The sequence below is a fragment of the Brienomyrus brachyistius genome, chromosome 13, assembly GCF_023856365.1.
Source record: "Brienomyrus brachyistius isolate T26 chromosome 13, BBRACH_0.4, whole genome shotgun sequence".
In the NCBI taxonomy this organism is placed as follows: Eukaryota; Metazoa; Chordata; class Actinopteri; order Osteoglossiformes; family Mormyridae; genus Brienomyrus; species Brienomyrus brachyistius.
The window spans coordinates 546,178-572,313 of record NC_064545.1 but is presented as its reverse complement, the minus strand read 5'-3'; the positions used below and the strand labels follow the sequence as shown (position 1 = coordinate 572,313).

The 26,136-nt window shown below is 44.9% G+C and overlaps 2 protein-coding genes and 1 long non-coding RNA gene across 8 annotated transcripts; 2 read left to right on the top strand and 1 right to left on the bottom strand.

Annotated features, from left to right (window-relative positions):
- Nucleotides 1-867: 867 nt before the first annotated feature.
- Nucleotides 868-2,587, bottom strand: LOC125706273 (uncharacterized). The gene is made up of 4 exons (XR_007381959.1): nucleotides 2,465-2,587; nucleotides 2,239-2,360; nucleotides 2,069-2,145; nucleotides 868-1,690 (listed from the first exon to the last, which is right to left on the bottom strand). It is a non-coding gene; the product is annotated as an uncharacterized LOC125706273 (long non-coding RNA).
- sdr42e1 (short chain dehydrogenase/reductase family 42E, member 1) lies at nucleotides 2,477-6,246 on the top strand. Of its 3 annotated transcripts, none has more exons than XR_007381958.1 (4): nucleotides 2,477-2,606; nucleotides 3,421-3,500; nucleotides 3,607-5,377; nucleotides 5,516-6,246. XR_007381958.1 is itself a non-coding variant. In XM_048972874.1 (3 exons), exons 1-3 carry the CDS (start codon nucleotides 2,523-2,525, stop codon nucleotides 4,715-4,717), a joined length of 1,275 nt encoding a protein of 424 aa, XP_048828831.1. In that variant the 5' UTR covers nucleotides 2,477-2,522; the 3' UTR covers nucleotides 4,718-6,246. The 3 variants fall into 3 exon arrangements, 1 of the variants encoding a protein (XP_048828831.1); XR_007381957.1 differs by having other exon boundaries at nucleotides 3,607-5,432; XM_048972874.1 differs by having other exon boundaries at nucleotides 3,607-6,246.
- A 1,429-nt stretch (nucleotides 6,247-7,675) lies between these two features.
- LOC125706270 (Wilms tumor protein 1-interacting protein homolog) lies at nucleotides 7,676-24,735 on the top strand. 4 transcript variants are annotated; one of them, XM_048972873.1, is made up of 9 exons: nucleotides 7,677-8,343; nucleotides 8,448-9,807; nucleotides 13,021-13,122; nucleotides 18,377-18,444; nucleotides 19,317-19,379; nucleotides 19,855-19,985; nucleotides 20,603-20,654; nucleotides 20,738-20,821; nucleotides 21,744-24,735. In XM_048972873.1, the coding sequence occupies exons 1-9, from the start codon at nucleotides 8,317-8,319 to the stop codon at nucleotides 21,894-21,896; spliced, it is 2,040 nt and encodes a 679-aa protein (XP_048828830.1). In that variant the 5' UTR covers nucleotides 7,677-8,316; the 3' UTR covers nucleotides 21,897-24,735. The 4 variants fall into 4 exon arrangements, with proteins under 4 accessions (XP_048828829.1, XP_048828830.1, XP_048828827.1 ...); XM_048972870.1 differs by having other exon boundaries at nucleotides 7,677-9,807; XM_048972871.1 differs by having other exon boundaries at nucleotides 7,679-9,807; nucleotides 20,753-20,821.
- Nucleotides 24,736-26,136: the final 1,401 nt, after the last annotated feature.

Here is a 26,136-nt window from a genome sequence, read left to right as displayed (position 1 = left end):
TTATTCCTTCTCACAATGGAACTGTTTATTTCAGTGATACAAAGCCAATGTACAAAGGAATCACTTGTCTGTTGAGTCACTGAAGGGGCTTCTGTGAACACAAGACAACTTAAAACACGTCTTGCAAAGATTTTCATGCCTGCTTCACTGGTAATCAAGGTCTTTCAGGAAAGATTCTGCAGACAGGTATACCATAACAAATCAGGATGACCGAAAAGCGTCTCATGGATTTTTTTTATTTTAGTCTTATTGCCATGAAAAGAAAAATGTTGTGTAAGAGGTGTTAAAATCTAAACTATCATTTTCTTGTTTGTATTGTTGTGAGCTAAAAGTTGATCCATCCGTCCATCCGTTTTATGTAACCGCTTGTCCTATTCTGGGTTGCAGGGGGTCCGGAGCCTATCCTGAAGGCTATGAGCGTAGGTAGGAAACCCAGGACGGGGCAGAGACAAAAGTTAAATGGAAAGGAATAAGATTATCCGGCCATAATGGATATGGAGATATTTGCTATTTGTCTTATAAAAAAAATTGCCGTTTACATATTAATGTTCAATAAACTTGTTGCATAGTTGTGGACACATTTGCCAACTATGCAAACCACGCCCCCCCCCCCACACACACACACACACACACACACACACACACACACACACACACACACACACACACTGCCACGGCGCCATCAATTCCTCGAAAGCTCCCCCCAGCCCCACCCCTCCACCCACCATTGAGTGTCCATTCACCCAATTTTGCCCCACCCCCAGGGAGCTAAAATATGTTCACCTTAATCTAGGGTAAAAGTTCAGGGTATCCCAAAGGTAACTGGGGTTAAGGGCCTTGCTCAAGGGCCTAATGAAGAGATCAGTGTACCAGCTATGGAATTTTAATTGGTAGCCTTTCAGTTAAGGGCACAGAGGACTAAGCCACACACCAACCTGACTTTATCTAACAAAAAAAATCAGCTGGGCTGTCATTTATAGCTGGGCTGACAAAAGAAATTACAAGTCAGACAAATTTTAAGCAGCATGAGATTAGTCTGTAACTGGGTTTGTATATAGCAATTCATATTTTAGTCCAATAGGAGGCAGTCTGCACTAGGAAATGAGTCATTAAATGGAATAAATGTAGAGAAGTTAAATTCTTGCATGAATACAGTATTGTAGATCTGACATCATACTGTGGGTCAGGGATAATTCAAAATGCTTTGAAATTATAAATGTCATTAAGAATAGAACATCCTTCAGGTATGCAAGGTGAATGTATACGATATTGGGAGTAATAATGCTATAGGCATCTTTGTGGAATGTAAAGCTCATTGGCATCTGCAGTGCTCACTCATTCAATACTGCAAAAATGATCACATGTGTTGTTGTAAAGATCACAACAGACAACACACATTCCAAAAATGAGAACAATTCACCCATCTTCCAAACGGTTATCCTGGTGTCCCGGGGCTTACGTTGGATGGGATTCCGGTCCATCACATGGTGTAGGAGTATCAGTACATTTTTTACCAAATCCATGTTTATATCAAAATTATATATCAGAATGTACAATATGATAAATTGTAATGCATGATATTAACAGATATACTGAAAGAAGGTTAACAAAATGAACATTTTACTTAATGCTGATTGATGGAATTCGGGTCTTCATGTGGTGAAAAGGCAGCATACAGCGGTTTTAGACTCTAGAGATAGACAGACAAATAGACAGACAGACAGTCAGAATGATGCTTTAAAGTCACAGGGAAGCAAAGCATTCATAAAAGAATACTATACACGTTTTTTCATTTTTCAATATGCTCTTGTTGTGGCAACATACAAAAATATAAAAACTAGTGTTATTTTTGTGCATTGACATGAGCAAATTGTCCGTGGTTAACTTGGATCAGACCCCTGGGCTCTATTTAGAGAGATCCAGATCAGGTAATAAATTATTTCTAACCGGTAGATGGAATATAATTCTTCATTAACATTAAAGTAATGCAGAGGGCGTATCTGGTGCAACCTTGTATGAAGGAGCAACAAAATATAATCAGGAAAATCGACGAAAGTAAGTAGCCTACCTTATTGAGGCATTTTTGGGTCTCAACTGCTTTGCTCAGCTCCGTCTGGGACTGGACAAGCTTCGAAACGCTGCAATCTAAAGTCATCATAGTGTTATAATTTAAGTTTATCAACGACGGTTACAGTAGTAATATCGTGGCATCCAGCAAAAATGAATGGCGATTCTCACCAAGCGAGGAGTTTATATCATTAAATCGCCGTAAGATATCTTTCATTTCTCCGGTTTTAAGTTTTCCCGCCATCTGTGATGTGTCAGTGAACCGGGAAGATCTTTGTCTTCTTATCTGGACCCTGCGTTTCAGAAATAGATTGATGCGACAATTTCATCAAAACGAGACAAGCATGTGAAATTCCTGCACTACAGAGAGGGTAGAAAACACAAAATGAAAATAAACCTTAGTCGCTGAAACAATTGCGGTATAAAGGCGGATCAGCAGCTCTGGTCACGCCTGCATGCAGGAAGTGAAGAGCCGCCGCACTGCGGGCGGGAGCCGCTCTGAGCCGCTGAGGAAGGAGCCACTGAGTAAGGAGGCAGGGGTACGAAACTATATATCTATTTATCGTGTATCTTGTGGGCTTGAAATTCATCTTTGGGGTGTCCGACGGTGCCAGATCATTGTAATGCAACGTGCGCGTTATACAATGCAAGTTAGCTACCGGTTAATAAACAGGTCTGCCATCTAAACTACGATTTGTCAAAAGGTGAAGAATTAGCTGCGTATTAAGTTTATTTATGTATGTGACGATCGAGCGCCGTGGTAATCGAAAAAATAAATATATCATCTATTCATCATCTAACAGCTTTGAATGCTTAAACTTAAGAAGGAACTGTTAGTACGACGGCCTATTAAAATTGGGTAAAATAAATGCATTGGTGAATCGCGGTGTGGGCGTCCAAAAGCGTATATACTGTAGGACTGAAACATCGTGGACTATGGTCAAAGTTTCGTTTTCAGCAGTGATAAGGTGTCACAATGTATTCTGTTACAGTATACGTGATAGTGAGTCCATACTTGGACTATTTGTGTTTGGCTTAGGAACTTTAATATATATATATATATATATATATATATATATATTTCTATAAAAACAACATGCCAAAGGATCGAGCATTAAGTGATAAGCTATTCTAGATTTAACACTTCTGCAAAAACCAATAAATGTATAATGTTTTACAACAATATTTTATTAAAACGACTGTACAAGCGTATAGAACATTCTAGTTTAACACATTCAGATGCATTGATATATTATTTAGGCCATTTTTTCTTAGTTGAGATTAAGCATTTTATGTCTTGCGTTTTTTACTAATTAAACCTAAACTCAAGGCTAACATGAATGTTCCTTCCAGAACTCAGCAATGGATCCTCAGGACAGTGTGGGGATCGGTCCTTTCCTCATCACTGGTGGGGGAGGGTACTTCGGTTTCCGGTAAGTGTCCGGTATAACCCTAACTGTAAAGTCAATAAAGACATTTCATGACATTATCCAGATTTGGTGTACAGTTGCCAATGTCACTATCTCTTTTCTTTTGCAGCCTTGCATGTGCTCTGCATAGAAAGGGAGCTAAAGTTACTCTGTTTGACATACAACCGCCAGTTGTCAAGATCCCAGATGGTATGGAGTTCCTGCAGGGAGACATACGAATGTATGAGCAGGTTGAAGAGGTGACGCGGGGAGTAGACTGTGTGTTTCACATCGCCTCGTTTGGGATGTCCGGCAGGGAGCAGCTGAACCGGGGGCTGATCGAAGCCGTAAATGTGCAGGGGACCGAGCATGTGATAAAGGCATGTACGGAGAACAGCATTCCCCGTCTGGTGTACACGAGCACCTATAACGTGGTCTTTGGTGGACAAGTCATTGAGAACGGAGATGAGAGCCTCCCGTACCTGCCACTTCACCTGCACCCTGATCACTACTCGAGGACAAAGTCACTGGCGGAAATGGCAGTGTTGAAAGCCAACGGCATTGCGTTGCGCAATGGCTCAGGCGTATTGCGGACATGTGCCTTGCGGCCAGCAGGTATTTATGGGCCTGGCGAACAGAGGCACCAGCCAAGAATCGTCAGCTACATCGAAAAGGGCATCTTCAGATTTGTGTATGGGAACGCCAGCAGTTTGGTTGAATTTGTCCATGTGGACAATCTTGTTTCTGCTCACAAGCTGGCTGCTGTGGCCCTGACCTCCAGGGGGCAGCACCGAGCCGCAGGGCAGGCCTATTTTATATCGGATGGGCGGCCCGTTAACAACTTTGAGTTCTTTAGGCCGCTTGTGGAGGGCCTGGGTTACAACTTTCCAAGGTTGCGCTTGCCTATATCCCTCATTTACTTCTTTGCATTTCTCACCGAGATGGTCCACTGCCTGGTGGGCCATCTGTACAATTTCCAGCCTCTGCTTACGCGCACTGAGGTCTACAAAACAGGCGTCACGCATTACTTCAGCATCGCAAAGGCAAAGGCAGACTTGGGCTATCAACCCAAAGAGTTCAACCTGAATGAAGTTGTGCATTGGTTCAGAAGCAGGGGCCATGGGAAGAAACCAGCCTCTTCCTTTATGAGATTTGTCTGGGACATTGTTCTCATAATTTTTGTATTTGTGGTAATCCTTTCCTGCCTGCCAGTTGTTGGTGGATTGCCAGATATTTTTTGATTACATTTACTTCTATTGTGCATCACATTAGATCATTAGTTTTGTGGAAGATAAAAGAACAGAGATTCTTTATTGATCCCTGTAAAAAAAGGGTACAGTTTCCTTCCCCAAGGTACAAACAAGCAATAATGTACCCTCAATGGTACAAAGATGTTCCTTAAAATCTATTTCTGTACCTTAAAAGGTACATTTACCTACAGCTAGGATACAGCCCCAATAATAAGTAATTGTACCGTCAAAGGTACAGATTAGTACTTTTTTTCTGCCAGTGTGGTGAAGTTGTCTTTTTTTTTACTACCCCATCTTGCTCTCCATGAGACACACCGACACATATCTGTGTGAAATCAAACTTGAGGGTCACAGTGTGGGGTCAGCCAGCCTGCAGCGCTCCTGGAGCTGGGGGTTAAGGGCCTTATTCAGGGGCCCAATGGCTGCATCATTCTGGTAGCACCAGGTTTAGAACTAGTGAGCATCTGATTACAGTATGTGCACAAGTCCTAACCCACTGAGCCACATCCCCCCCCCCAATAGCTAATTCAGTAACCAAGGCGACGCAGTTCAGACAGCCTTTCTTCAATCGGTGCTTCAGATGACAAAAAGTTTTAGTAGTTCCCAGTTAGTGATCAATGAATGGTTCCCACAGTTAGTGTTCTATGAAAGGTTCCCATAGTTAGTGTTCTATGGATGGGATCCCACAGTTAGTGTTCTATGAAGGGTTCCCACAGTTAGTGTTCTATGGATGGGATACCACAGTTAGTGTTCTATGGATGGGATCCCACAGTTAGTGTTCTATGAAAGGTTCCCACAGTTAGTGTTCTATGGATGGGATCCCACAGTTAGTGTTCTATGAAGGGTTCCCACAGTTAGTGTTCTATGGATGGGATACCACAGTTAGTGTTCTATGAAGGGTTCCCACAGTTAGTGTTCTATGGATGGGATCCCACAGTTAGTGTTCTATGGATGGGATCCCACAGTTAGTGTTCTATGAAGGGTTCTTCTGTATGCCTTGTTATTTTTGTTAAGTATTTAATGTTTGACAGTGGACCACAAACAGTTCTGGTGTGTTCATACATACAGTAAAATGAGTTGTGATTCTGATTCTGATTTTTAGAACCTACTTCAAGTGCTACACTAGCAGTCATGGGTGCCATTTTACACTAAGGCTACCCATATAAAGAGTTTATATATGGTTTATAATCTGCTATTTAATTAGGCTGTAACACTGTAAATTATCAATAGACAATTTTAAACAAGTTTAATACAATTTTCTTTTTATTAATGAGTTACTACCATTTACAAGTGGCAAAAGGGAACCTTATTGTGAAGTGGTACTGCAGTCATGTAATGTGTCTGGTTATGCAATATGATCGAGTTGGGTTTTGTAAAAGAAATTAACAACATTTAGATGTCTTACTAGTGATTCATTATCCACAAGAAATTGATCTCTGTTATTACTGTCTTTTCATATCTTAATAATTCGTTTACATAATGTGTTAATAAACATTTTATGTATGGATTTAAAATAAAAACCCGCCTTGTGCCCTGTGCTTCCTGGGATAAGCACTAGGATCTTTTCACCCAATAATGGACAAGCCTTGGAGGATGGATGGATGGATGTGGACTTGACAAAATGTACATATGGCTGATACGGTGAAAGTAAACTTCATAGCAAGATTTCAATTTCAATATCACAAATAATGCCATGTTTAAAAACATCTTTTTAATGAAATATAGTTAATCCTGGGGCAGCATGGTGGTGCAGTGGTTAGCACTGTTGCCTCACACCTCTGGGACCCCCGTTCGAGTCTCCGCCTGGATCACATGTGTGTGGAGTTTGCATGTTCTCCCCATGTCGTCGTGGGGTTTCCTCCGGGTACTCCGGTTTCCCCCCACAGTCCAAAAACATGCTGAGGCTAATTGGAGTTGCTAAATTGCCTGTAGGTGTGCGTGTGAGAGTGAATGGTGTGTGAGTGTGCCCTGCGATGGGCTGGCCCCCCATCCTGGGTTCCCTGCCTCGTGCCCATTGCTTCCGGGATAGGCTCTGGACCCCTCCACGACCCAGTAGGATAAGCGGTTTGGAAAATGGATGGATAGTTAATCCTTTATTATGTATTTTAGGAAAAAATATAAATCATGAATAAGAGTGAATATAACACCTGCACTGTGTGGAAAAAAATCCGATTGCTTATAAATAATATATATAAAAAATAACGTTCTTTAACCTATGGTGGTGTTGTGGTTAGCGCTATTGCGTGTCACATCTCTAGGACCGGAGATCTACGCGTGTGGAGTTTGCATATTCTCCCCATGGCATTGTGGGGTTTATTTTGGCTTCCCTAGTTTCTCCCCACAATCCAAAAACATGCTAAGATGAATTCGTTTTGCGAGGTGTGAATGGTGTGTATGTGCCCTGTGATGGGTTGGCGCCCCGTCCTGGGCTGTTCCCTGCCTTGCGCCTGAAGCTTTCAGGATAGGCTCCGGACCCACCGCGACCCTACATCGAGCAAGCGGGTATAGAAAATGGATGGACATTCTTTAACCATATTGTTTGAATAACTACTCTGTAGTGGTGCAGTAACTTGAAAAATTCACCTGGTGGCTCTGTAATATTTATACATCTAGAATCAACGTTCAGCGCAGTATGTTCAGTATCAAGAATGACGTATTTTATATATATAACAGCCAAATAATAATAATATTTTTTACATCAATATTAATTAGCAGAGTCTTAATCGTAAATGGCCGTACGTCTGTTACATACTTATTTATGGTCGGGACTTTTGCCGTATTGTGAAATCTTAGGGAAATTTTGAATGTATTTTGACCATATGGTCAGCTTTCTGGATGTTCTACTCTTAATTATAAAACCAGAGACTTTCTCTGCTTGTTCTCTTATCATACTTTGTCATCTTGTATAAGTCTTGTTTGGATGTGCTTAATTTAGAACCTGTGGCACGGAGCTGAATACGAAAACATTCTCCTGGTCGGAAGAGAGAAACTCCCCTCTTTCAGGGCTGCGCACCCCCTCGCCAGGCTGCTTGCGATCATTGTTTCGCTCCAGCATTAACTACATTCCAAAGGGACGCAGCGCGCCCCGTCTCCCTCCTCACATTCCTTCCCCAGAAATGAGTCCCGAGCTCCCCGCTCGTTCAGCACGGCTCCATTTCGCAGGAGCGATAGGACTGTTGTCGTCAACGCTCGGATGCTTTGTTTTTTACACCCTTTTGACTTTTATGCATGAACTACCTAAAGAAAACTTAGGGGAAAAAGCCTTACAATGTAAATTCCTCCGCGCAGCGCGCCATTGATTGTAAAGACCTTTCAACTTATCAAAGGCTGAAATTGACAAACGTCTTTTTCAGTGGAAACAGTTATACGTGAAACATTTTTTTGTTTTCGTTTTCGAAAGTAAATAGCGCAGTATGTCAGAACTACGGCAGTGGGCGTACAGCGATTGCAATTGCAACTAATAGTTCAGTTTGTTGTGATCTCCATGTGAAGAGCAATTTCTCCTGTCTGTAGTTGCAACTCGCCAGTTAAACTTACTAGTCAGCCAGTTCCACCAGTCTTACTCACTGGGAGTGCAAACATGGATAAGTATGAGGAGGATGCGGGTCTCCAGGCAAGTAAGTTAATAGAAAACGTCTCTTTGTATGATTGCTACAAAGATGGGGTTTACAGAGACAGAAGAGACACGGTCACTAATGCGGATTTTGGGTTTTCTGATCAGATGAATTTCGATCAGAAAAGTAAGAAGAATAGCGGCAGTCCCGTGCCTCCTCAGCAGCTCCGCAGCATTGACGATCCCCCCGCTCCGGGAAACAAAGTTTACAATGCCAGCGTTGGAATCTCGGTAAATGGAAACCGACCAGTGCATCTGGATTATTACAAACCGCAGAAAGATTCCGTTTGTCCTGATGATAGCCATTGCACAAAATCCGATATTGCCTTGCCCTGCTACAGCGGATCTACTGAGCGCCAGAGGAGGCATTCTTTGGAGGTCCAGGGGCATAGGTACAGCACCGGTAGCGTGTACGATGGAGTTGCTATAAGCAAGCACGGACCGTTTTCTCCACTTTCTGGCAGCAGATGTAACAGCGTCTGCGTATCCAGCAGTCAGGAGTGCAGGTACAATGCAGCCAGCCCCCGGTCTAGTTTAGCGTCTTCCCTCCCTTACCCGGAGCAGAGCAAGTACTCCAGTCCGAGATCGAGCATGAGCAGCCCGCGGGCGAGTCTGGTGGTCGCGGGTCAAGACAAATACACCAGTCCCAGAACCAGTTTAATGCAGTATGAGGGGAACTGTACCCTCAGTCCAAGATCGAGCTATGCAAGCACCACCAGTGACACCAGTAAACACTCCAGTCCACGGGCAAGTTTGAACAGCTATGATTGCGGTAGTAAGCCCAGCAGCAACCGTACCAGTGGGATAAGTATGGGATACGACCAACGACAGATCAGCCCGAGGTCCAGTACAGCGAGCCAGTATTCCGCTACCACAAGTCCGAGGTCTAGTTACTCCGACTCCCGGTACATGCCGACCGCGAATCATGAGCACGACGCGGCGGTAGTTCACGGTATTCCCTTGGTCAGCCCACGGTCCAGCATCTGCAGCCAGGATTGCAGCGCCAGACCTGCAGGACCTGCCAATTGCGTGGCCAGCCCACGGTCCAGCATTTCCAGTCATAGCTCCAGGAGTTCGCGCAGCTCAAGGGGATCCATGAGCGCATACCCCGAGGTGCAACACCCCTCGCCAAGGTCATCGATGTTGGGTGCGAGTTTACACGAAGACAAGGTGGTTCAAGATTTTGCGGATGCCAGTAGGAATCATGTCCAGCAATCCCCCGCTATCCAAGAAAGCCCCCAGCAACCAGTGCAACCTGGATTAAACCCGGAAGGCAGCGTGCCGGGACCGGCAGCCTTTAATTATGAGACCCCGTGCAAAAGTTTGGTCGCCGGACAGAAATTTAAGTTGCCGTACCAAGTCACACCGTGTCGGGAAACTGGACCGAGTCAAGCAGAAAGAAGGCTGGAAGCCTTAACTCTGGAGCTTCAGAAAGAGCTTGAGATGCACATGAAAAAAGAATATTTTGGTAAGTGATATCCTTGTTTTGTACGTAATTGACGTAATATTGATCTGCTATCATTATGGTATATATGAACAGGTTTGTGCACAAATTAAAGCATGCCTGGTTGAGTTTAAATAAGCACAAATTTTTAAAATGACTTTTTCTTTCAAGATATTCTTCCTATGCTTTTGAGTTCCAAAGTGTAAAGTTACGATCTGCAGTTCTTTTAAGCTTTTTTAAATTATTCTAGTAATGTATTTAATTTGTCCCCCTCCCTGTTGTAAGTAAAGCCTAACCAAAGGTTTGATTTGAAGCGATAAATAATCTGAGAAACAGATACGCATGAACAAGGAAATAAATATTAATGAGATAACGGTGCCAGTCACGTTTTTTTCGGCAACGACGGAATGCAACAAACTATAATTAATATGACACTCAGAGCATGACATCTTTGTTGTAACCCCTAGTTAACACTGCAGTTTGACTGAAATAACTAAAGTAAAATTCCAGTGACAGAACTGGTAAACTTCTGAGCTGTGTGTTTAAGCTCCATAAATTGCTCAATTATGACTTTACAGAGAGAATTTGAACTTGCCTTTAGTTTGCCTTTAGTGTGCCCCCTCCCAAAAAAAAACACATGTACACAGATTGGGTATCTATATTTCTATAGATACTCTCCATTCATGTCTATGGGCATAACCCTAACCCTAACTATGATAACCCTAACCCCTACCGGACCGTAACCTTAACCGCAAGTAACCAAACAATGGCTATTTTTAGTTTTTTGATTGCATTCACAGATTTTTATAAAATTGAGGTTTATATTGTGGGGACCTGAAAAATATCCCCACAAGCTAAAAAAAAAAAAACAAATGTCCCCACAATGTGGTAAATACAAACCCACACAGACACATTGAGAAATGTTCTCATAAAGAAAATGCTGGACAAGTTGGCAGCTGCTGGCTTTGTTGCCAAAGAGTTAAATCACTTTATAACGGCAGTTTGCCGAGAACAGGGATGATGTAAGATCTGATGCATTGTGTCCTGGACCGGCCAGTCGTGTGTCGCAGTGTGACAGTCAAGGGAGAAGATGGGAGCTTCTAACACCAGACCGACATAGTCTGGGCTGTATAAATGGAGCCCAGAAGCAAATCGATCAGTCTGGCAACACCAGAGCTGATTCACAGTCCTTATGCGGCATCTGCTTGTGGTCGTTGACGACCCCGATAGCAGCGATGGCTGTGCCGTTATTGTTTATCCTCGAATGAGCTGTAAATCCACAGCTGGCCTCAGAAGACAAAGTTGTTGCCTGGAGCCAAGGCGGCCCCACCCCTGCCCCCCACAAGCCGCTTCATTAGTCAGCCAGTGGGGCTGCACCAGACACTTGGCATGAGACTCTGGCTGGCCGGCCAGACAGAACCAAGAGGGGGGGGGTTAAAGTCTGATCACCTGCTTAGAATAATAATGGCAGCAATAATACTTAGTTGCCAAAAACATGATTTAAGTTTTGGTTGAATTTGCAATGCCCCTCACCCCTTTTTATCCCTGTTATTGTTTGTGTCTGGGTGGACTGATAGTAAAGCATGTTATTTTAATATTGTTTACTGAAACTATTTCTCCCACTGTTGTCGTCAGTTTTGTTTCTAAAATGTTACTTTGTAGACTACACATTTTTTAACGCTTGGGTTTATCATAAGTGAATATCATCAGTGCCGTCTTGCCTTGTTTTTGTTTATGAGAAAATAAGTGCTTCTGGAATTAATATAAAAATATTTGTCTCAGTTGTCTCAGTGAGATTTGTCTCAGTTTTCGGTGAAGTATTGAAATGAGATCTTTCGTTACCTCCCTTTGATGAAACTGTAATACAAACATATGACAATCTTTTTTATAAATAACTTTTGAAGTTAGTGCCTCGTTTTAAATGGAAGTGGGCTCTGATGCCCATCCATGGACAGAAATATTCTGATTTCTTTACTGTAAAATGTCCCACTAAGTACCATCTGTCCTCTTTGTAAACACAGATAATATTCCTCCATTTTTGCAGAAATAACCCAAAACTTGAAAGATTACTAGTAATAATTTCCTGAGCTCCCATGAAATTCCTTGGATTTTTTTTTGTTTGTTTATTTTTTTAACGTTTTTTGTCACAGTTTATTTTTGCCTGCAAAAGCACCTTATTTAACTTTGAAAGGGCTGTGATTTTGGAAGAGGCAATTTGGGCTGGTGCCCCGCTGGTAATGATGCGTATCTCACAAACACGGAATGAGAGTGACATAGTTAAGAAGAATATTTCAGTGGATGGAGCTTTCTGTAGTTACTTTATATAGGTTCTCCAGTGTCATTCTACTCTCCAAGATGGGTCACATGGTAAAATTTCTAGAACGTCTTATGAAAGTAATGCGTAGGGAGCTGATGTGTCACACGGTTCAGAAGCGGCTTGTTTCTGCCATTCCCTAATTGCACACTTAAGAGATGAACGACAAGAGCTGATGTTGTGCTTAATTATATGTTGTGCATTATTCCTGGCTATATCGTGATATTAGATATTCTCAAAAACTGACAATGTACCATTTCAGCAAGCGTGTTGCCAAGTCAAACACTATTCACATTTTTGCACAATCATATCAGTTCATGAGCCATTACACTGTAAAACTTCTGTCAGACTCTGAATGTGAAATTTTCAAACACGTCACAGACATCCGCGTCTTAATGCAGAGCATTGTAGGGGAACACAAAGAGAGCTTGTTATTTCTTTTTTTTTCACCTGTCAAACTAACACTAGGCAAACATGCAATTTTCGGTGCGTAGATTTTGTCTGTCAGCTCTGTGATCCTTTTTAATTTGGTTCATTTAACCTGCCTGGAAAAAGAATTAAAGGTCAATTAAAATCCGTCCTTCACACTACAGTGCTCAGGTCATTAACTTTGGAAGGCTCCTCTGAAGAGTTGGTGCAGAAAGTGAAAGGCCATCAACCGGCAAGTTATCGTTTCAAGGCATTTCTGTTTATTTAAGGTGGAATAAGAGGTGTGAGACTGAGGTGTTTCTTTGTGCACAGTCATTTAACACTGAATCTCACCACTTCCTGCTAAATACATTGATCCTGCACTTCGGTTGAACATTACAAAGGACCCAGGCAACATGACCTCCCCATTTCCATGATGTGTGTGATTTTTAGCATATTTTCACCATAATGCCCCACCCTTCTCTCTCTCTCTCTCTCACACTCCCTCCCTCCAGGTATCTGTATCAAATGTGGGAAGGGGGTCTATGGAGCCAGCCAGGCCTGTCAAGCCATGGGGAACCTCTATCACACTAACTGCTTCATCTGCCAGTCCTGTGGTAAGCCACCATCTACTTCTAGCCCAGTGTTTCCCAGTCTGGTCCTCAGCGATCCACAGACAGTCCATGTTTTTGCTCCCTCCGAGCTGCCTGTTGGACAGTTCATATTTTTGCTCCCTCCCAGATCTCAGAGGGAGCAAAAACATGGACTGTCTGTGGGTCCCCTAGGCCTGGATTAGGAAACGCTGCCAATTCGGTGGCACCCATTTCTGCCAAGAACTTTGTTTTTATAAAATATTTAAAAACCAGTTACTTGCGTGTCACCTGAGTACGCCAACATGGTCTTCCCAGAATTTTAAACCTGCAGATTATTGGCTGCAGCTGTTGTTCTTGACCCGCTATTCCCGCAGAATGCCCTCTGTACTTATTCTGTAGCCTGATTTCCACATCTTCGTTTTATTGCAATGCTGGAGCAGAAGCTGTACTTGCTGTGAACCTCAAGATGCGTGTGACCTTGGGGGATGTTTCAGAACAGGGGTCTACATTGTGCCCAGATTTAGGTTTTAGTTGTGAATACTTTGGTGTGAGTGGGTGGCAGTGGGAATTTCTGTGACAGGAGCCCCATTGTACACACGCTTGTTTCTGGCTTTGTTGGCTACTTTTGGCAGGCAGCTCTAGCAATCACTGTATACGGTGTGGACTCTGGCTTTGAAAGCTTCTAAAAGCGGAGTATTTGTCCTGCGAGTACGTTTATTACACGCTCGACAGAGAGCTGCTGAAAATGGATTTCATTTCGGAGGGAGCTCAAATCGTAAATCCACCAGAGGTGCGTTTGATGGGTGCCGAGGGTCACGAAATTTCCCCTTGAAAGGCTGGCTTTGTTGTCCTGCTCTCAAGATCTGCAGCGATGCCTCTGAAAGGACCCCCGGCTCGACCAGGTGCCCCTACGTTCGCACTTTTCCATTTTCTGCAGACTTTGATGCCTTTAAAGTCATCTGCAAATACATAGGGCAGCGTATCCCGAAAACATAGTGACTTTGTCAGGGAACCTCGTCCTGATGCTTTTGGTTCCTTTCCTTCTGCGGGTAACAGCTTCCTTCAGCGCAGACCTTCCCGCTGCCTCGTCACCTGGGTCTGCCCAGCCAGGCCAGGGGCCACTAGGGAAATGAGAAATGGCTGTTGCATGGTGGCCAAGCAAAGAGCAGGCCTGACCCTTCACAGGGAAGCTATGCCAGTTGGCTGCCACTTCCACAGAACGTCCAGTCGAGGTCCCCTAATGACGTAAACTCAGACTAGCACTCCAATGCAGGCTGCAGAATAGGCTTCTGCTGGGGATGAGCACCTGACTGGCTTAGCGTCTGAGTAGCGAAGGAAAGATAGCTTAACCTTTATTGCAGGGGTAAATTTGTGTCTTCCTGGGAGTCTTTCCTAATGTTTCCCTGTGACCCCGACAAAGTGCAGATCACCTGACTGCTCCATTCAGCTTGCATGCCGCCTTTGTTTTCAGGCCGTAGCAAGAGACCAGGACTCTGTTTGCGCTGCAACAAATATTCTGGGAATTTGTTTGCTTTGCCCATCTCCAGCCCCCGGCACACTCTTCCTGCCAGGTGGGCATGAAGTAGACAGGAGTCAGCGGCGGTTTAGGATGGCTAATCGCCCAGTCCGTGCTCGGTATGTGTGCTGTGTAAACAAACACACGCAGCCACTCGCCTCCTCGGGTGGCACGTGACTGGGAGTCCTGCTTTTCCACTAACACTGGGCTCATTTGTTACATTTTTAACATAAGTGACCTGCAGTACTGCCCATTTTAACTTACGGGAAGTCATGTAACTAGTACATTCTAACAGAGATGACATGTTGCCAATTAAGGGGTTTTGGTGATTATTAAGAAACTGGCTTAAAATGCTTCAGTTTCGCTGCCGAATGAATTTGAACACCATGTCAGATTTAAGAGACTATACTGATGCATCATGCTGAAAGAAATTAATTTTCCAGAAAAAATAATTAGGCTGTTTGTTTTTGGGGGTGGGGGGGGTTGCTTATCTTTTTTGAAACTTTCCCAGTTGGTGGTATAGGGTCTTAGGGAGACCCTATAATCTGCCTTTTGCTGTGCAAGTCATTGACAATAACTTAACCGCAGCAGTTAGGATGGTTACCTTCACAAACGGCTCTTTATGATGGAGGAGGAGATGGTTTTTTCTGCTACTCCATTTGAGGTATCGTCACCCTGCTTGGTCTTTCTGCACCTGGAGGTGACTCACTGTAAGGTAGGTCTCATGGTTCAGCGATGTGTGTGTCTGTGTGTGTGTGTGTGTGTGTGTGTGTGTGTGTGTCCTAGTGCAGAGCCACGGTGGTTATTGGGGGGGGTGCGGGGTAGCTCTGGCTCAGAAGGCTGGATCGAAATCCCCCTGCCCATCGGAGTGCGGTGGCTCGATGAACTATCAGCAGCAGCGCTTTGGGCCAGGCAGTCTGCTAAGTGCAGGTCCTGCAGGTGATAAAGGCTCATTTGTTCTCCGTGCGAATGGTGGGGGTGGGGTGGGGGGGTTGTATTCAGACCAGGAGCTGTCCCCCCCCCCCCCCGTTCCCTGTTACAGGTAAAGTTCAGGTCTTTTGTAATCAAACCCCGCGCTGGTCTTTTGGTAATGCCCAGTGATGACCCATTCTTTCTGGAGGAAGTAGTTGACTTGCTGAGCGCGACTTCCATGATGTCAGACACCGACTGGAACATACCTGTGGATTTCCCCATTAGTCATTTTTGCTCATTTTTACCAATGTTCTGACAGGACAGAAAATTTCTGGGTAATTAGAGGAGTTTGCTGGTTATATTTTGTCGGTGCGGGCTGATAGGCTGTGGAGGTTGTACAGCTGGAAAGAAAGAGAGAGAGAGAGAGAGAGACTCCCCACCATAGACGATGCCAAATTTGACCCCGTGTTGGCTTAAATCAGCACTCTGATCCCCCAAAATGGCGAAACTGGGGGCATTTCTGCAACCCAGTCCCGGTTCTGGCAATGGCCCGGTGGCTTGGAGCGAAACAATGGTAGCGATTGTAGTCTGTACCTGCTTTTGGGGCCAGGGGATGTGTTGTACACACACAGAGGAAAAGGTTTGAGGGAATTAAAATGTGGTGGCAGATTTTTGTGTCAATATTGCCACAATCAGTTTACAATAAAAATATTTGGGGGCTTCATACGTGAAATATGGTGTTATACATGATTATTATACTTGTCCCCCATTGCAATCATACTAGTGCCTGTCTCTACTTCCAATTTCAATAAATCAGATCAAATTTAGTTGTTTCAAAACCTTACACCTTAAGCAACCGTTTTACGCACAATATGGTGAATTCAACACACAATCAATAAACACATATGCTATACATTGTGTGGGCTGCTTTTAAGGTCACCAATAAATGTTTACAGGTAAGACATGGGCGTAGAATCAGACTCATTTGTGGTTGTCTGCCTGATGGCTTCTCGGGCGGCTAGCCCCAGTTCTCTGTAAAACAGGCAGGATCCCAGAGCGCCCACCTTCCCCCAGGCCTCGGGCTCAGAAAGCCCCCGGAAAGCGTCCGTCCCACCACCTGCCCAACGCGCAGCCGGCCTGGGGATGCGATGATAAGCTACGCGGTCTCACGCCTGCAGAGTTGCTTCTGCGGGCGATCGTTCTGCGCTCATTCGATCTCCTGATTGCAGATTCCTCCGGAGATCCAGGCCAAAAAAGCTCTTTCTTTTTTTTAATTTTGAATTTTAATTTATTTTTTTACTCAAGTATTGGAATAGTAAAAAAAAGCACACCCCCCACAGACGTGATGTCATCATAAAGCCCAAATTGTCCTCTTTAAGGAACACCAGGACATAATAGAGTGGCATGTATAGTATGAAAGACATGAGTAATAATACAATTCCCTCTACGGAGGACAGAAATGCATTGCTGGGTGTCAGGAGGGCATTTAAAAGCTGATATCTGTCTGCAATCGCTGCCTTTTTCAAAATTCCTCCAGTGTGGCCAGAGCCGCCGCCAGATTGCCGAGACTCGTGTTGCCATGACGAGCTGCTCCTTCGGCTTCTATAGAAGATGGGGGCGGGGGGGGGAGTCAATAAAAGCTCATCGGCGGCAGACGGCACGGCGAAGGCGGGCAGCGCCGGGGCAGCATGCGAGGGAAGAGGTGCGGGGCCCCCGGGCGTGGCCGGCGGCGTGGAGAGGGGGGGGGTCCCAAACCCTCCGCAGGACCGCTTCAGCACAGACGTGGCCATCTCCAGTGACAAAGGGAGAGAAGCAGGCAGCAGGCCAGGCCCCTCCCCACTCACGGAGCCCGGCTCCTAGGTGGGGGATGAATAGGACAAGCCAGTGACCTCAGGCAGAAAGAATGTCCCTGTTTGCTCAGGCCCTCTGGTCCTTTAGGAGTAATGCGTGCTTGGGACAGAGGAACGAGGGACACTGTGGTTACCTCCCTGACCCACACTACCTGTTTTATTCATTTATTTATTTGGTAAGGTTAACAACACAGGTGGGATCATCTGTTTGCAACATACGATTTTTTCACCCCCATATAAAATTTTATTGTGGGTGGTTCTGGTACCTTGCTATTTAATAGTCCCCCCCGTAATTAATTCCTTGTAGCTCATTTTCTGCAGTGCTTGCTGATTCGCTGCTCTGAGTCGGCTTTTCGCAGGGAATGCGACCTGCTGTTTGGCAGTTAAACCAGCAGGTTTGAGCGGACCGACACAACGACAGATCGAATCCGTGTCTCTGCCAGGCATTTTCAAAGCCATTAAGCTCTCGCTGTATTTATGTGCGTGTTAGAGAACTCGGAGACTCCAAAATCTGTAAAACGCCCTAAAAAGCATGTTGTTCTTGCTCCGGCTTTTCTGACCCCCATGTACAGTAGCCATGGCGATTTGATTCCCGAATTGATTAAATCCACATTTGATTGAGCACAAATGCAGCTGCCAAAGTTATAACCGACGAACCCACTAGCTTTCATCTTGCTATTGAATGAGGCAGCCTTTGAATGGAGTAATCCTCTGAGTACATTGATTTTTCTTTTTTCTGAAGCTTTTCTGGAAGCCCCCTGAGGATCAGTAGAAGGTGTAATTATCCGTGGCGCTTTGGACAGAGCCAGAATGCTGCCTCATCAGGTGCCTCCTCAGAATCTGGCGGGTCTGTGAGGCTCTGATAGATGCTTCCGGATGTGATGGCTGATTGGACAGCTGGCAGGTGCTGGGGCTGCAGGTGCTGTCGTTTCGAGATGATGGGTGACGGCCCGGGGCGAGGCTGAAAAACTGTTTTGTTTTCCGTTTGTCTATTCGGCAGGGAGACGGTTGAGAGGGAAGGCCTTCTACAACGTCAACGGAAAAGTCTACTGCGAAGAGGACTTCCTGGTATGCCCCCGGCATTCTACATGTCCTGCTAACACTCGTACGCTTTCGCGTCAAGTCTCCATGTCACAATGACATCTGCCGAGCCTTTCCCTGCCAGTCGTTAAAAATGGTGAATCTGCAAAGTTCTTTTAGATGCAGCACTTTCTATGGGATTTCCTGGTCATATGGCCAGAAGACGATACACAAGGGCGGGGGGTCTGCAGCTTCTACCTCCCCTATCCAGCTTTTGATTGGGGAGGCAGATGGTGAATCAGCAGGGAAAAGAAGAGCGTTAGCAGCTGAAAGGGATGCCTCTAACGAATCTGCAGCACCCGCCCCCCACGCCTTCTACCCCTGGCCAGGCAGGTCACGACCCCAGGGTCGCGGTGTGCAGATGGCTGTCCTCCAGCATTGAGTACAGTCTGCTCCCAGCGGTACTTTTAAGCTGGCGGTAATAAGCAAAGAAATGCATCTACACATGCCATGTTTGGTGGACTGCTTTGACCTTGGAGTTGGGTCTCAAGGTCTGAACAAGCGGTGGTATAAACAAGAAACTTGCTACCTCGTATTTTCTCGTTCATTCCGAAAAGGAGCCGCGAGTCTTCGTCTTGGTGAAGAGAGCAACAGCACCCCCAAAAGGCGTGGCTGTAATGGATAATTGCATGTCCATGAAGGCAGATGTCAGTCCTTTAGGGCAGACTTTCTGAATCCACTCCTTGGGGACCCCCAGATGGTCCACGTTTTCGCTATCTTCCAGCTCCCTGCCGGAGAGTCCATATTTTGGAGTGTTTGTGGGTCCCTGAGGAGCAGTTTGAGGAACATGGCATTACTTCACTTTGTAACATGAAATGATTTTATATACTGAGAGATGGATTTTTTCCCCTTTCTTACAGTATTCTGGTTTTCAGCAAACGGCAGACAAATGCTTTGTGTGCGGGCACCTCATCTTGGAAATGGTAAGTCTTGTGTAATCAATTCGTAAACCATCCATCCATCCAGTTTCTGTAACTGCTTGTCCTGTTCAGGGCTGGAGGGGAGCCTATCCTGGATGCTACAAGGCAGGGAACAAACCAGGATCACATGCCAACCCATTACACACCATTCACTCACACCTCTAAATGACATTAGTATGTTTTTGAAACCATGGGATGAGAACATGCAAACTCCATACACGTCGACTCATAACAGAGACTCGAACGCTGGTGTAAGAGGTGTGAGGCAACAGTGCTAAGCACTGCACCCCCATGCCACCAATTCATAACACTCGCGATTCATACACTGCTTTAAAAAAATGGGAAGGGTTGGGTAGAATGATCACCCCCACTTTGAACAGGATCTGTTAAAAAAAAAAAACGTATTCAGTGATTGAAGATGGTGTTCACCTTGGCCACATCTTCATCCTCATTCCTAACCATCTTATGTTACCCAAAGATCCTGCAGGCGCTGGGCAAGTCCTACCACCCCAGCTGTTTCCGCTGCGTGGTCTGTAACGAGGGTTTGGATGGAGTGCCTTTTACCGTGGATGTGGAGAACAACATCTACTGCGTAAAGGACTACCACACGTAAGAGCTTGCCCACGTCCTTCAACCCCGTGGGTGTTGAAAGTGTGTAATGGGCTGTGTGGGTGGCCTTCAGAAGTGTGTCCAAGCAATAGTACGGATGTAATAAACTGGTTAATTAGGAGGTTAAGGCTTTCTGCATCTGATTGTGTTTGCATACCTGAAGACAAGGGCGTGACTGTGTTTTCAGTATTGGGGTTTATAAGGGCAAGGGACTGAGTCAAATCTGTCGCCCCGCATTATTCTCTACGATCTTGTGTTTTGGATCTATGTATAGGCTACCTGTCCCTCTCAACATTGACTGTATACATTAGTTTATGCATATGGAACCAAAATCGTCCGCTACCAGCTACAAGCTTGGCTAGATGAGAACCGAATTTTCCAAACAGATTTATTCACATTTTCAAAAGTAAAATCTTGGAAAAGACTGGGTGGGACAAACACCACTTTGGTATGAGTCCCAGCCGTGTCCCTCGTGAGTAAAGCCTACGTCTGAAACACCGGAGAAGCCTCAGGGGAAATGGCATAAAGAACTTAACGCTGGATTGCGTTTATAGGACATATTCTTGCATTTTAGTGATACAAACGCATCATGCTGTCTCCTTCTGTTTACGCTACAGGGTTTTTGCCCCAAGATGTGCGTCTTGCAACAAACCCATTCTTCCCGCCCAGGTAGTCTTCCGCTGCCCGCCAGCCGTGTCCTGATGCAGTCGTGTTAAGCTGAGCACGGTGTTATGTGGGTGTCTCAATCTCAGCCGCTCTCATTCCAGGGTTCTGAAGAGACGATCAGGGTCGTGTCCATGGACAAGGATTACCATGTTGAGTGTTACCACTGCGAGGTCAGACATCGCTCTTCGCCGTCATGCTGTCTTTCACAGGCCAGTTTGCAACAAAGGTCGCTTTTCACTCCCGTCTTGCTGCCTCCAAGTTTTATTAACTAACCGTCGCTGGTTTTTCACTGCTGCTTCGTGTGATGAAGTGAAGAATTTTAAGGCTGTTTTTCTGCCAACCGTACCAACCTCCTGGTGCCTGTATCAGGGGTAACTCTTTGTGGTACATCCTCGGCATCCTCTTTCTTTTGCTTCCTTCGACTGTTTTCTTATGTGCTGGTGATGCTGGCTTGGGGGGGGGGGGTTTGTGTAGCCCAATATCTGCAGTAATTTTGCTGGGCTTCTCCACTCATCACGCTCATCTGGTTGAAGTGTGTACCTTTGATGCATGCAGCTCCCCGTCCATTGAGTGTGGTGTAGTTATGAAAGGAAATGAAAATGAAATGATGCTTTATTTGCTATTTGCACAAGTCCAGGTACGCTGGGAAATTTCTTTTCTCATATCCCGTCATGTTCTCCTTTGACAGGCAGTTGAGAGTGAAGCTTGGGGGCGGAATGCAGGGTCAGGCTATTTATCCAGATCCCCTGGAACCTTTTTTGGGGGGGTTAAGGGCCTTTCTCAAGGATCCATTGGAGATGTGATTATTCTAATGAGGCGAGGGCCTGAACCAACGAGGCCCAATCACAGGGATAGAAGCCTAACCTGCTGAGCCAATCACCGCCCCCCTGAGCCACACCCCCTGGCTTACACCAATAAACACTCCGCCTTTTCCATCCAGAATCATGGACCTGCTGTAATCCGACATGCCTCATTTTTTGGATTCAGGCTGGCACAGGAAACATTGTCAGATGCTTGGCATGCACTGGGCAGGATGGAGCAGTTGGATCGGCCCATCCTGGCTCTCTCTAATCCACGTCTTCCTCCCCACAGGACTGTAGGCTCCAGCTGAACGACGAGGAGGGCCAGCGCTGCTACCCACTCCAGGACCACCTGCTTTGCCATGGCTGCCACCTCCGCAGGCTCAAGGGACAGGCCGCAAGTCACCCACCGCCCAGCTTCCCTGTGCACGTCACGGAGCTGTGAAAGGGGGGGCGCCGGCGTGTACCATAATATAATAACCCACGGAGGAAGATCAGAGGCCGAAGGGATGCCCAGAAAAAGGCACGGGGTGTGGAGGCTGTCTCATTAGAGCAGATGAGGGGGGTTATGTTATCCTGAAAGCACATCCTGGGCCGCCGTAATCCTAAAATGAGACATTTCGGTTCTGATTTTACTCTGAGGCCTGTGGGCTTAGTCAGTGGACCAGGGCAGCACCCAGACCTAAGTTGGGTGTGTTAAGGGAGCCATACCACACAGCAGGCCTTGTGGAAACTCCCCCAGCACGGGGGGGGGGGGGCGGGTCCGGAGGCATTCCTTACCCCTTTAGTCCGCTCCTGTCTGTCCTCGTCATAAATGGATTACAGCCCGTAACAAGCCAAGGACACCTGCCTGCCAGAGTAACTGCCCATTCTCCTTGAATGCAGCACTTAAAAGAGCCGGCCGCCTCCGCGACACACGCCGCCAGTGGACTTGTCGCACCGCCCACGCGTCCGTCCTCTCGCACGCCGTGATATCGTCCGTACCGCGCGGACGCACCGCCGACGTGGACGGCTCTATTCACCCCAGCTGATTTACGTTTCGCGCATAAAGTACCCAATCAGCATCAAAGAAGTTGAATGTATGCAGAGTATATGGCTGTCACGCATGTATACAGATATGCTCGCGCTCGCGTGTACGGATATAGCCTATGGTTACGACCCATGTGTGTTTGTTGTTTGTGCTGCGTGTCCTGATTGAGTCAGTGGTCAAATGACTTCCTGGCATGGGAGAGAAATTTAACTGTACAGTGCTGGTTTAGCTGTCTGTTATTAGAGGAAGTGCTGCATTTCTGTCTGTTTTTTCGCTCTTTTCGTGAGACGTCGCTGTCCTTTGTCATTTCTGTTACAAGTGAATGCAGCCTTTTCTGTCTTTTTTTTAACGATTTTGGCCCCTCCAACATCTTTCTTCGCTGTTAATGTGTTTAAGACACTGGTCAAAGAAAACAAAAGCACTGATATTTAATTCCCCCTCACCTTCTCACCAAGTCAATAGGCAGATTTTTAGTTTTTTTTTAAATTCCAAATCAAGGAGCTGCTGATATGATGAAGTCAGCACTGTGCTGTGGACCATGGTGAGGATTGTTTTGGACGCCCCTGATCAGCTCCTCCCACCAGGAAGGTGGCCAACGTGGGGCAGGGGGAGGCTGGCTGGGAATCTTAGTTATTTAATTAACTGCTAATTTAATTTATTCATGATGTCACTCTGTCTGCATGATCTGCAGTCCTGGGGCACTGGTTCTGTCCCTCCCGCTTGTGTTTTGTTTGACGGCAAAATGACATGAAGGCCACCGGGTCCAAAAGAAACGGGAGCCTCTATTACTGTAGCTGTCACTCACACAGTGGGGGGGTGGGGCTGATCTTTCTGATACTACTGAACATTAGCATGGCTCTGGTACGGCCACAGGTGTAAGAGATTTCAGCGTTCAGAGGACTTGGTTTGTGTATTGCTGTACACCTCTACCCAGCCTGATGCATTTAGGGCTTAGTTACTGTCTGTTAGGCTTTTCCCACCAGAAGGTCCCTTCTCACCCCGTTTTTAAATCAAAGTATCGAAATCTTACAGTCACATAGCATTGTTTTGCTGCCATCTCAGTGCTGGTAGTCGATACAGTGGATGTTTATTGTCAGAGTAATAGCGAACTCCCCAACGAGAACCCCTGCTGGAGGAAGCAAAAGATTATAAATAATAATGAGAGCACAGCATAACTCCCAAGTGTTTCTCCCTCTGATGTTGCTTTTGTAATAGAAGACACTGTGGATATTCTCTCCTAACACATCCTTCACAGTGAACAAAAAAAAAGCTCTTCGTTTTCAGTACACACCAGACACTGTGCCTCTAGGTTAGCTGTACATAAGGGTAGTTTTATTTCTTGCACAAAGTCCAAAAACATAGCTGCTGTCTGTCCTGTAAGTAGCTCTCAAAATATCATTCAATGTGTGATTTCCTAGATGTTTTGTGAAAAGAGGAAATGTAGATTTATTTATCTAAAGATAAAAAGTCTAAAGTTATTTAATGAGTTAAAGTCAGACATGTCATTTAACCTTAGATGATATAATCTGCTTTTTTAATAAAGTGGTTTTGTAGTTAACTTGGTGATGTCTTGTCTTGCTCTGTTTATCTATAATGTCAAAAACATGAAAGACATCTTTTGTGCTGCTGAATTTGAGACATTTTACTCCAAGTTGTTTTCCATTTGAGAAACAGGTGTGAACATTTTTTTGCCAGTTTTTCCAACGTATGTTGGGTTTACAAATGTGGCTTTTGCAGCTTCTTTCGAGATCGACTGCCAAAGATTAGGCCGTTTATTCAGGAACGCAGTCTCGCCCGCACCAGAGTTTGTGTCATTATGGGGCCATTGAGTCATTTTTGTAATTGAAGCTTGACATGCTAAGTTTATTGTAGATCATGTGACATAGCTGAGATCCTAACATTAGATGTCTGCTTGCTCTGGGAAAAAAAGCCCTTGGAAACAAGACTCTATTCAGTAACCGCATAATTCTGTTTGACCAAAACACCAGCTTCATTATTTAGCAAGTAATGTGGGAAATGGAGGGGGGGACCGGCTTTGTTACCTATAACAACATTAGCCTCTGACAGCTGGTTAGATGAGGATTATTGATGTATATTTTACCTATTACTATCCCATCTGTTATGTAATTTTTGCTGCTGTGATTTTAAGCACACTGTCGTAATAGGCTTTTGTTTGGTCATTTTTCTACTTATTAAATGTAGGTTTGATTTGCAAGTGTTTTAGTAAACTACATAAAAGGGCACAATGAATACAGATGTCGTCTGCTATTAGTTGATTTTCATGCCTCTTAGTCGAGGAAATAATTTGGTTTATGATGGCATTTTGCAGCAAACAAATGAAACGGCTATTGTTACAATTAGCCAATCAGATGGGGGGATTATCTGCCTGGCCTGGAATTCTGAAAATGTTTTGATGGGGGGGCGACAGCAGCCAGCTAATCTAACCGGCAAAACTGTTGTCAGGGTGAAAAATGCTGCCCATGTCAACGCGAAGCTGAGATCAAAGGGGAGAGAGGCATCTAACGTGAACCCTCATAAAAAAGATCAAAGGCCCAGAGGGAAGGTCCAGCGCTGCCCTGCACTGCTGCATATTGGAATTCCTTACTGGTGTGTGGTATTGTCAGTCCTGAAGGTCTTAATCACGGCCGGACGGCAGGCACTGGTGTCATTGATTGAGCTTGAAAGATCCTCGTTTCCCTCCACCAAACCCAGTGCATGGTGGGCGTCTCCTTAACAGCTGCATATTTGGACTGTTTGAGATGGGCAAATTAGGGCTATGTTTTCAATAAAATGGTGCGGAATGCTGATAATCTTTCTTCCCAGAGGATTGAAGATTATGGGCTGTTTTGGTCTACTAAGGAAAGGCACACATACTATACTCTCTCTCTCTCTCTCATATATATATATATATATATATATATATATATATATATATATATATATATATATATATATATATATATATATATATATATATATATATATATATATATATATATATATATAAATAATGTGTGTGTGTGTGTGTGTATATACACACACACTCAAAATTTCTAAGACGGCAGTACAGAAGAACAAGGTAAAGCAGGAGACACTGGCAAAGACCAAAAACCAGCCAGGTAGAGAGCGGAAGTAACTTCTAAATGGCAGAGATGACTGTAAACTTATCTGGCAGTGTCTCATAAATTGGAGGATGACATCAAGTGACCTTCAAAAGGATTGGGATACATTAAGTGCAGGCGGATCAGGCTCCTGGAAGCAGCACTGAAATCCCATAAAGCGAGGAAGAAGCCCTTCATTAATAAGAAACAGAGAAGAACCAGGCTCCAGTTTGCAAATATTATTATTCACAAATGCACACTCATAAACGGAGAAATTAGTGAAATAAATAATTTTGGCCTTTTAATTTTTTCCAGAGCTGCATGTATATATGCAAAATATCCTACACTGTCATCTTGATTTTTTTATTTACTTTTTTTTTTTTTTTTTTTTTTTTTAAAACTGAACATTTTACATTGGTTGAGTGTTTATTGCTGCCTTGGGGCTCCTCTGCATTGCTCTGTCTGTTGTAGCAGCCCACCAAAAGCAGGTGCTGATCTTTAAAGGGCTCAGGTATCTTTGAAAGGGAAAAAAATGGGTGTCAACAGGCTGCCTT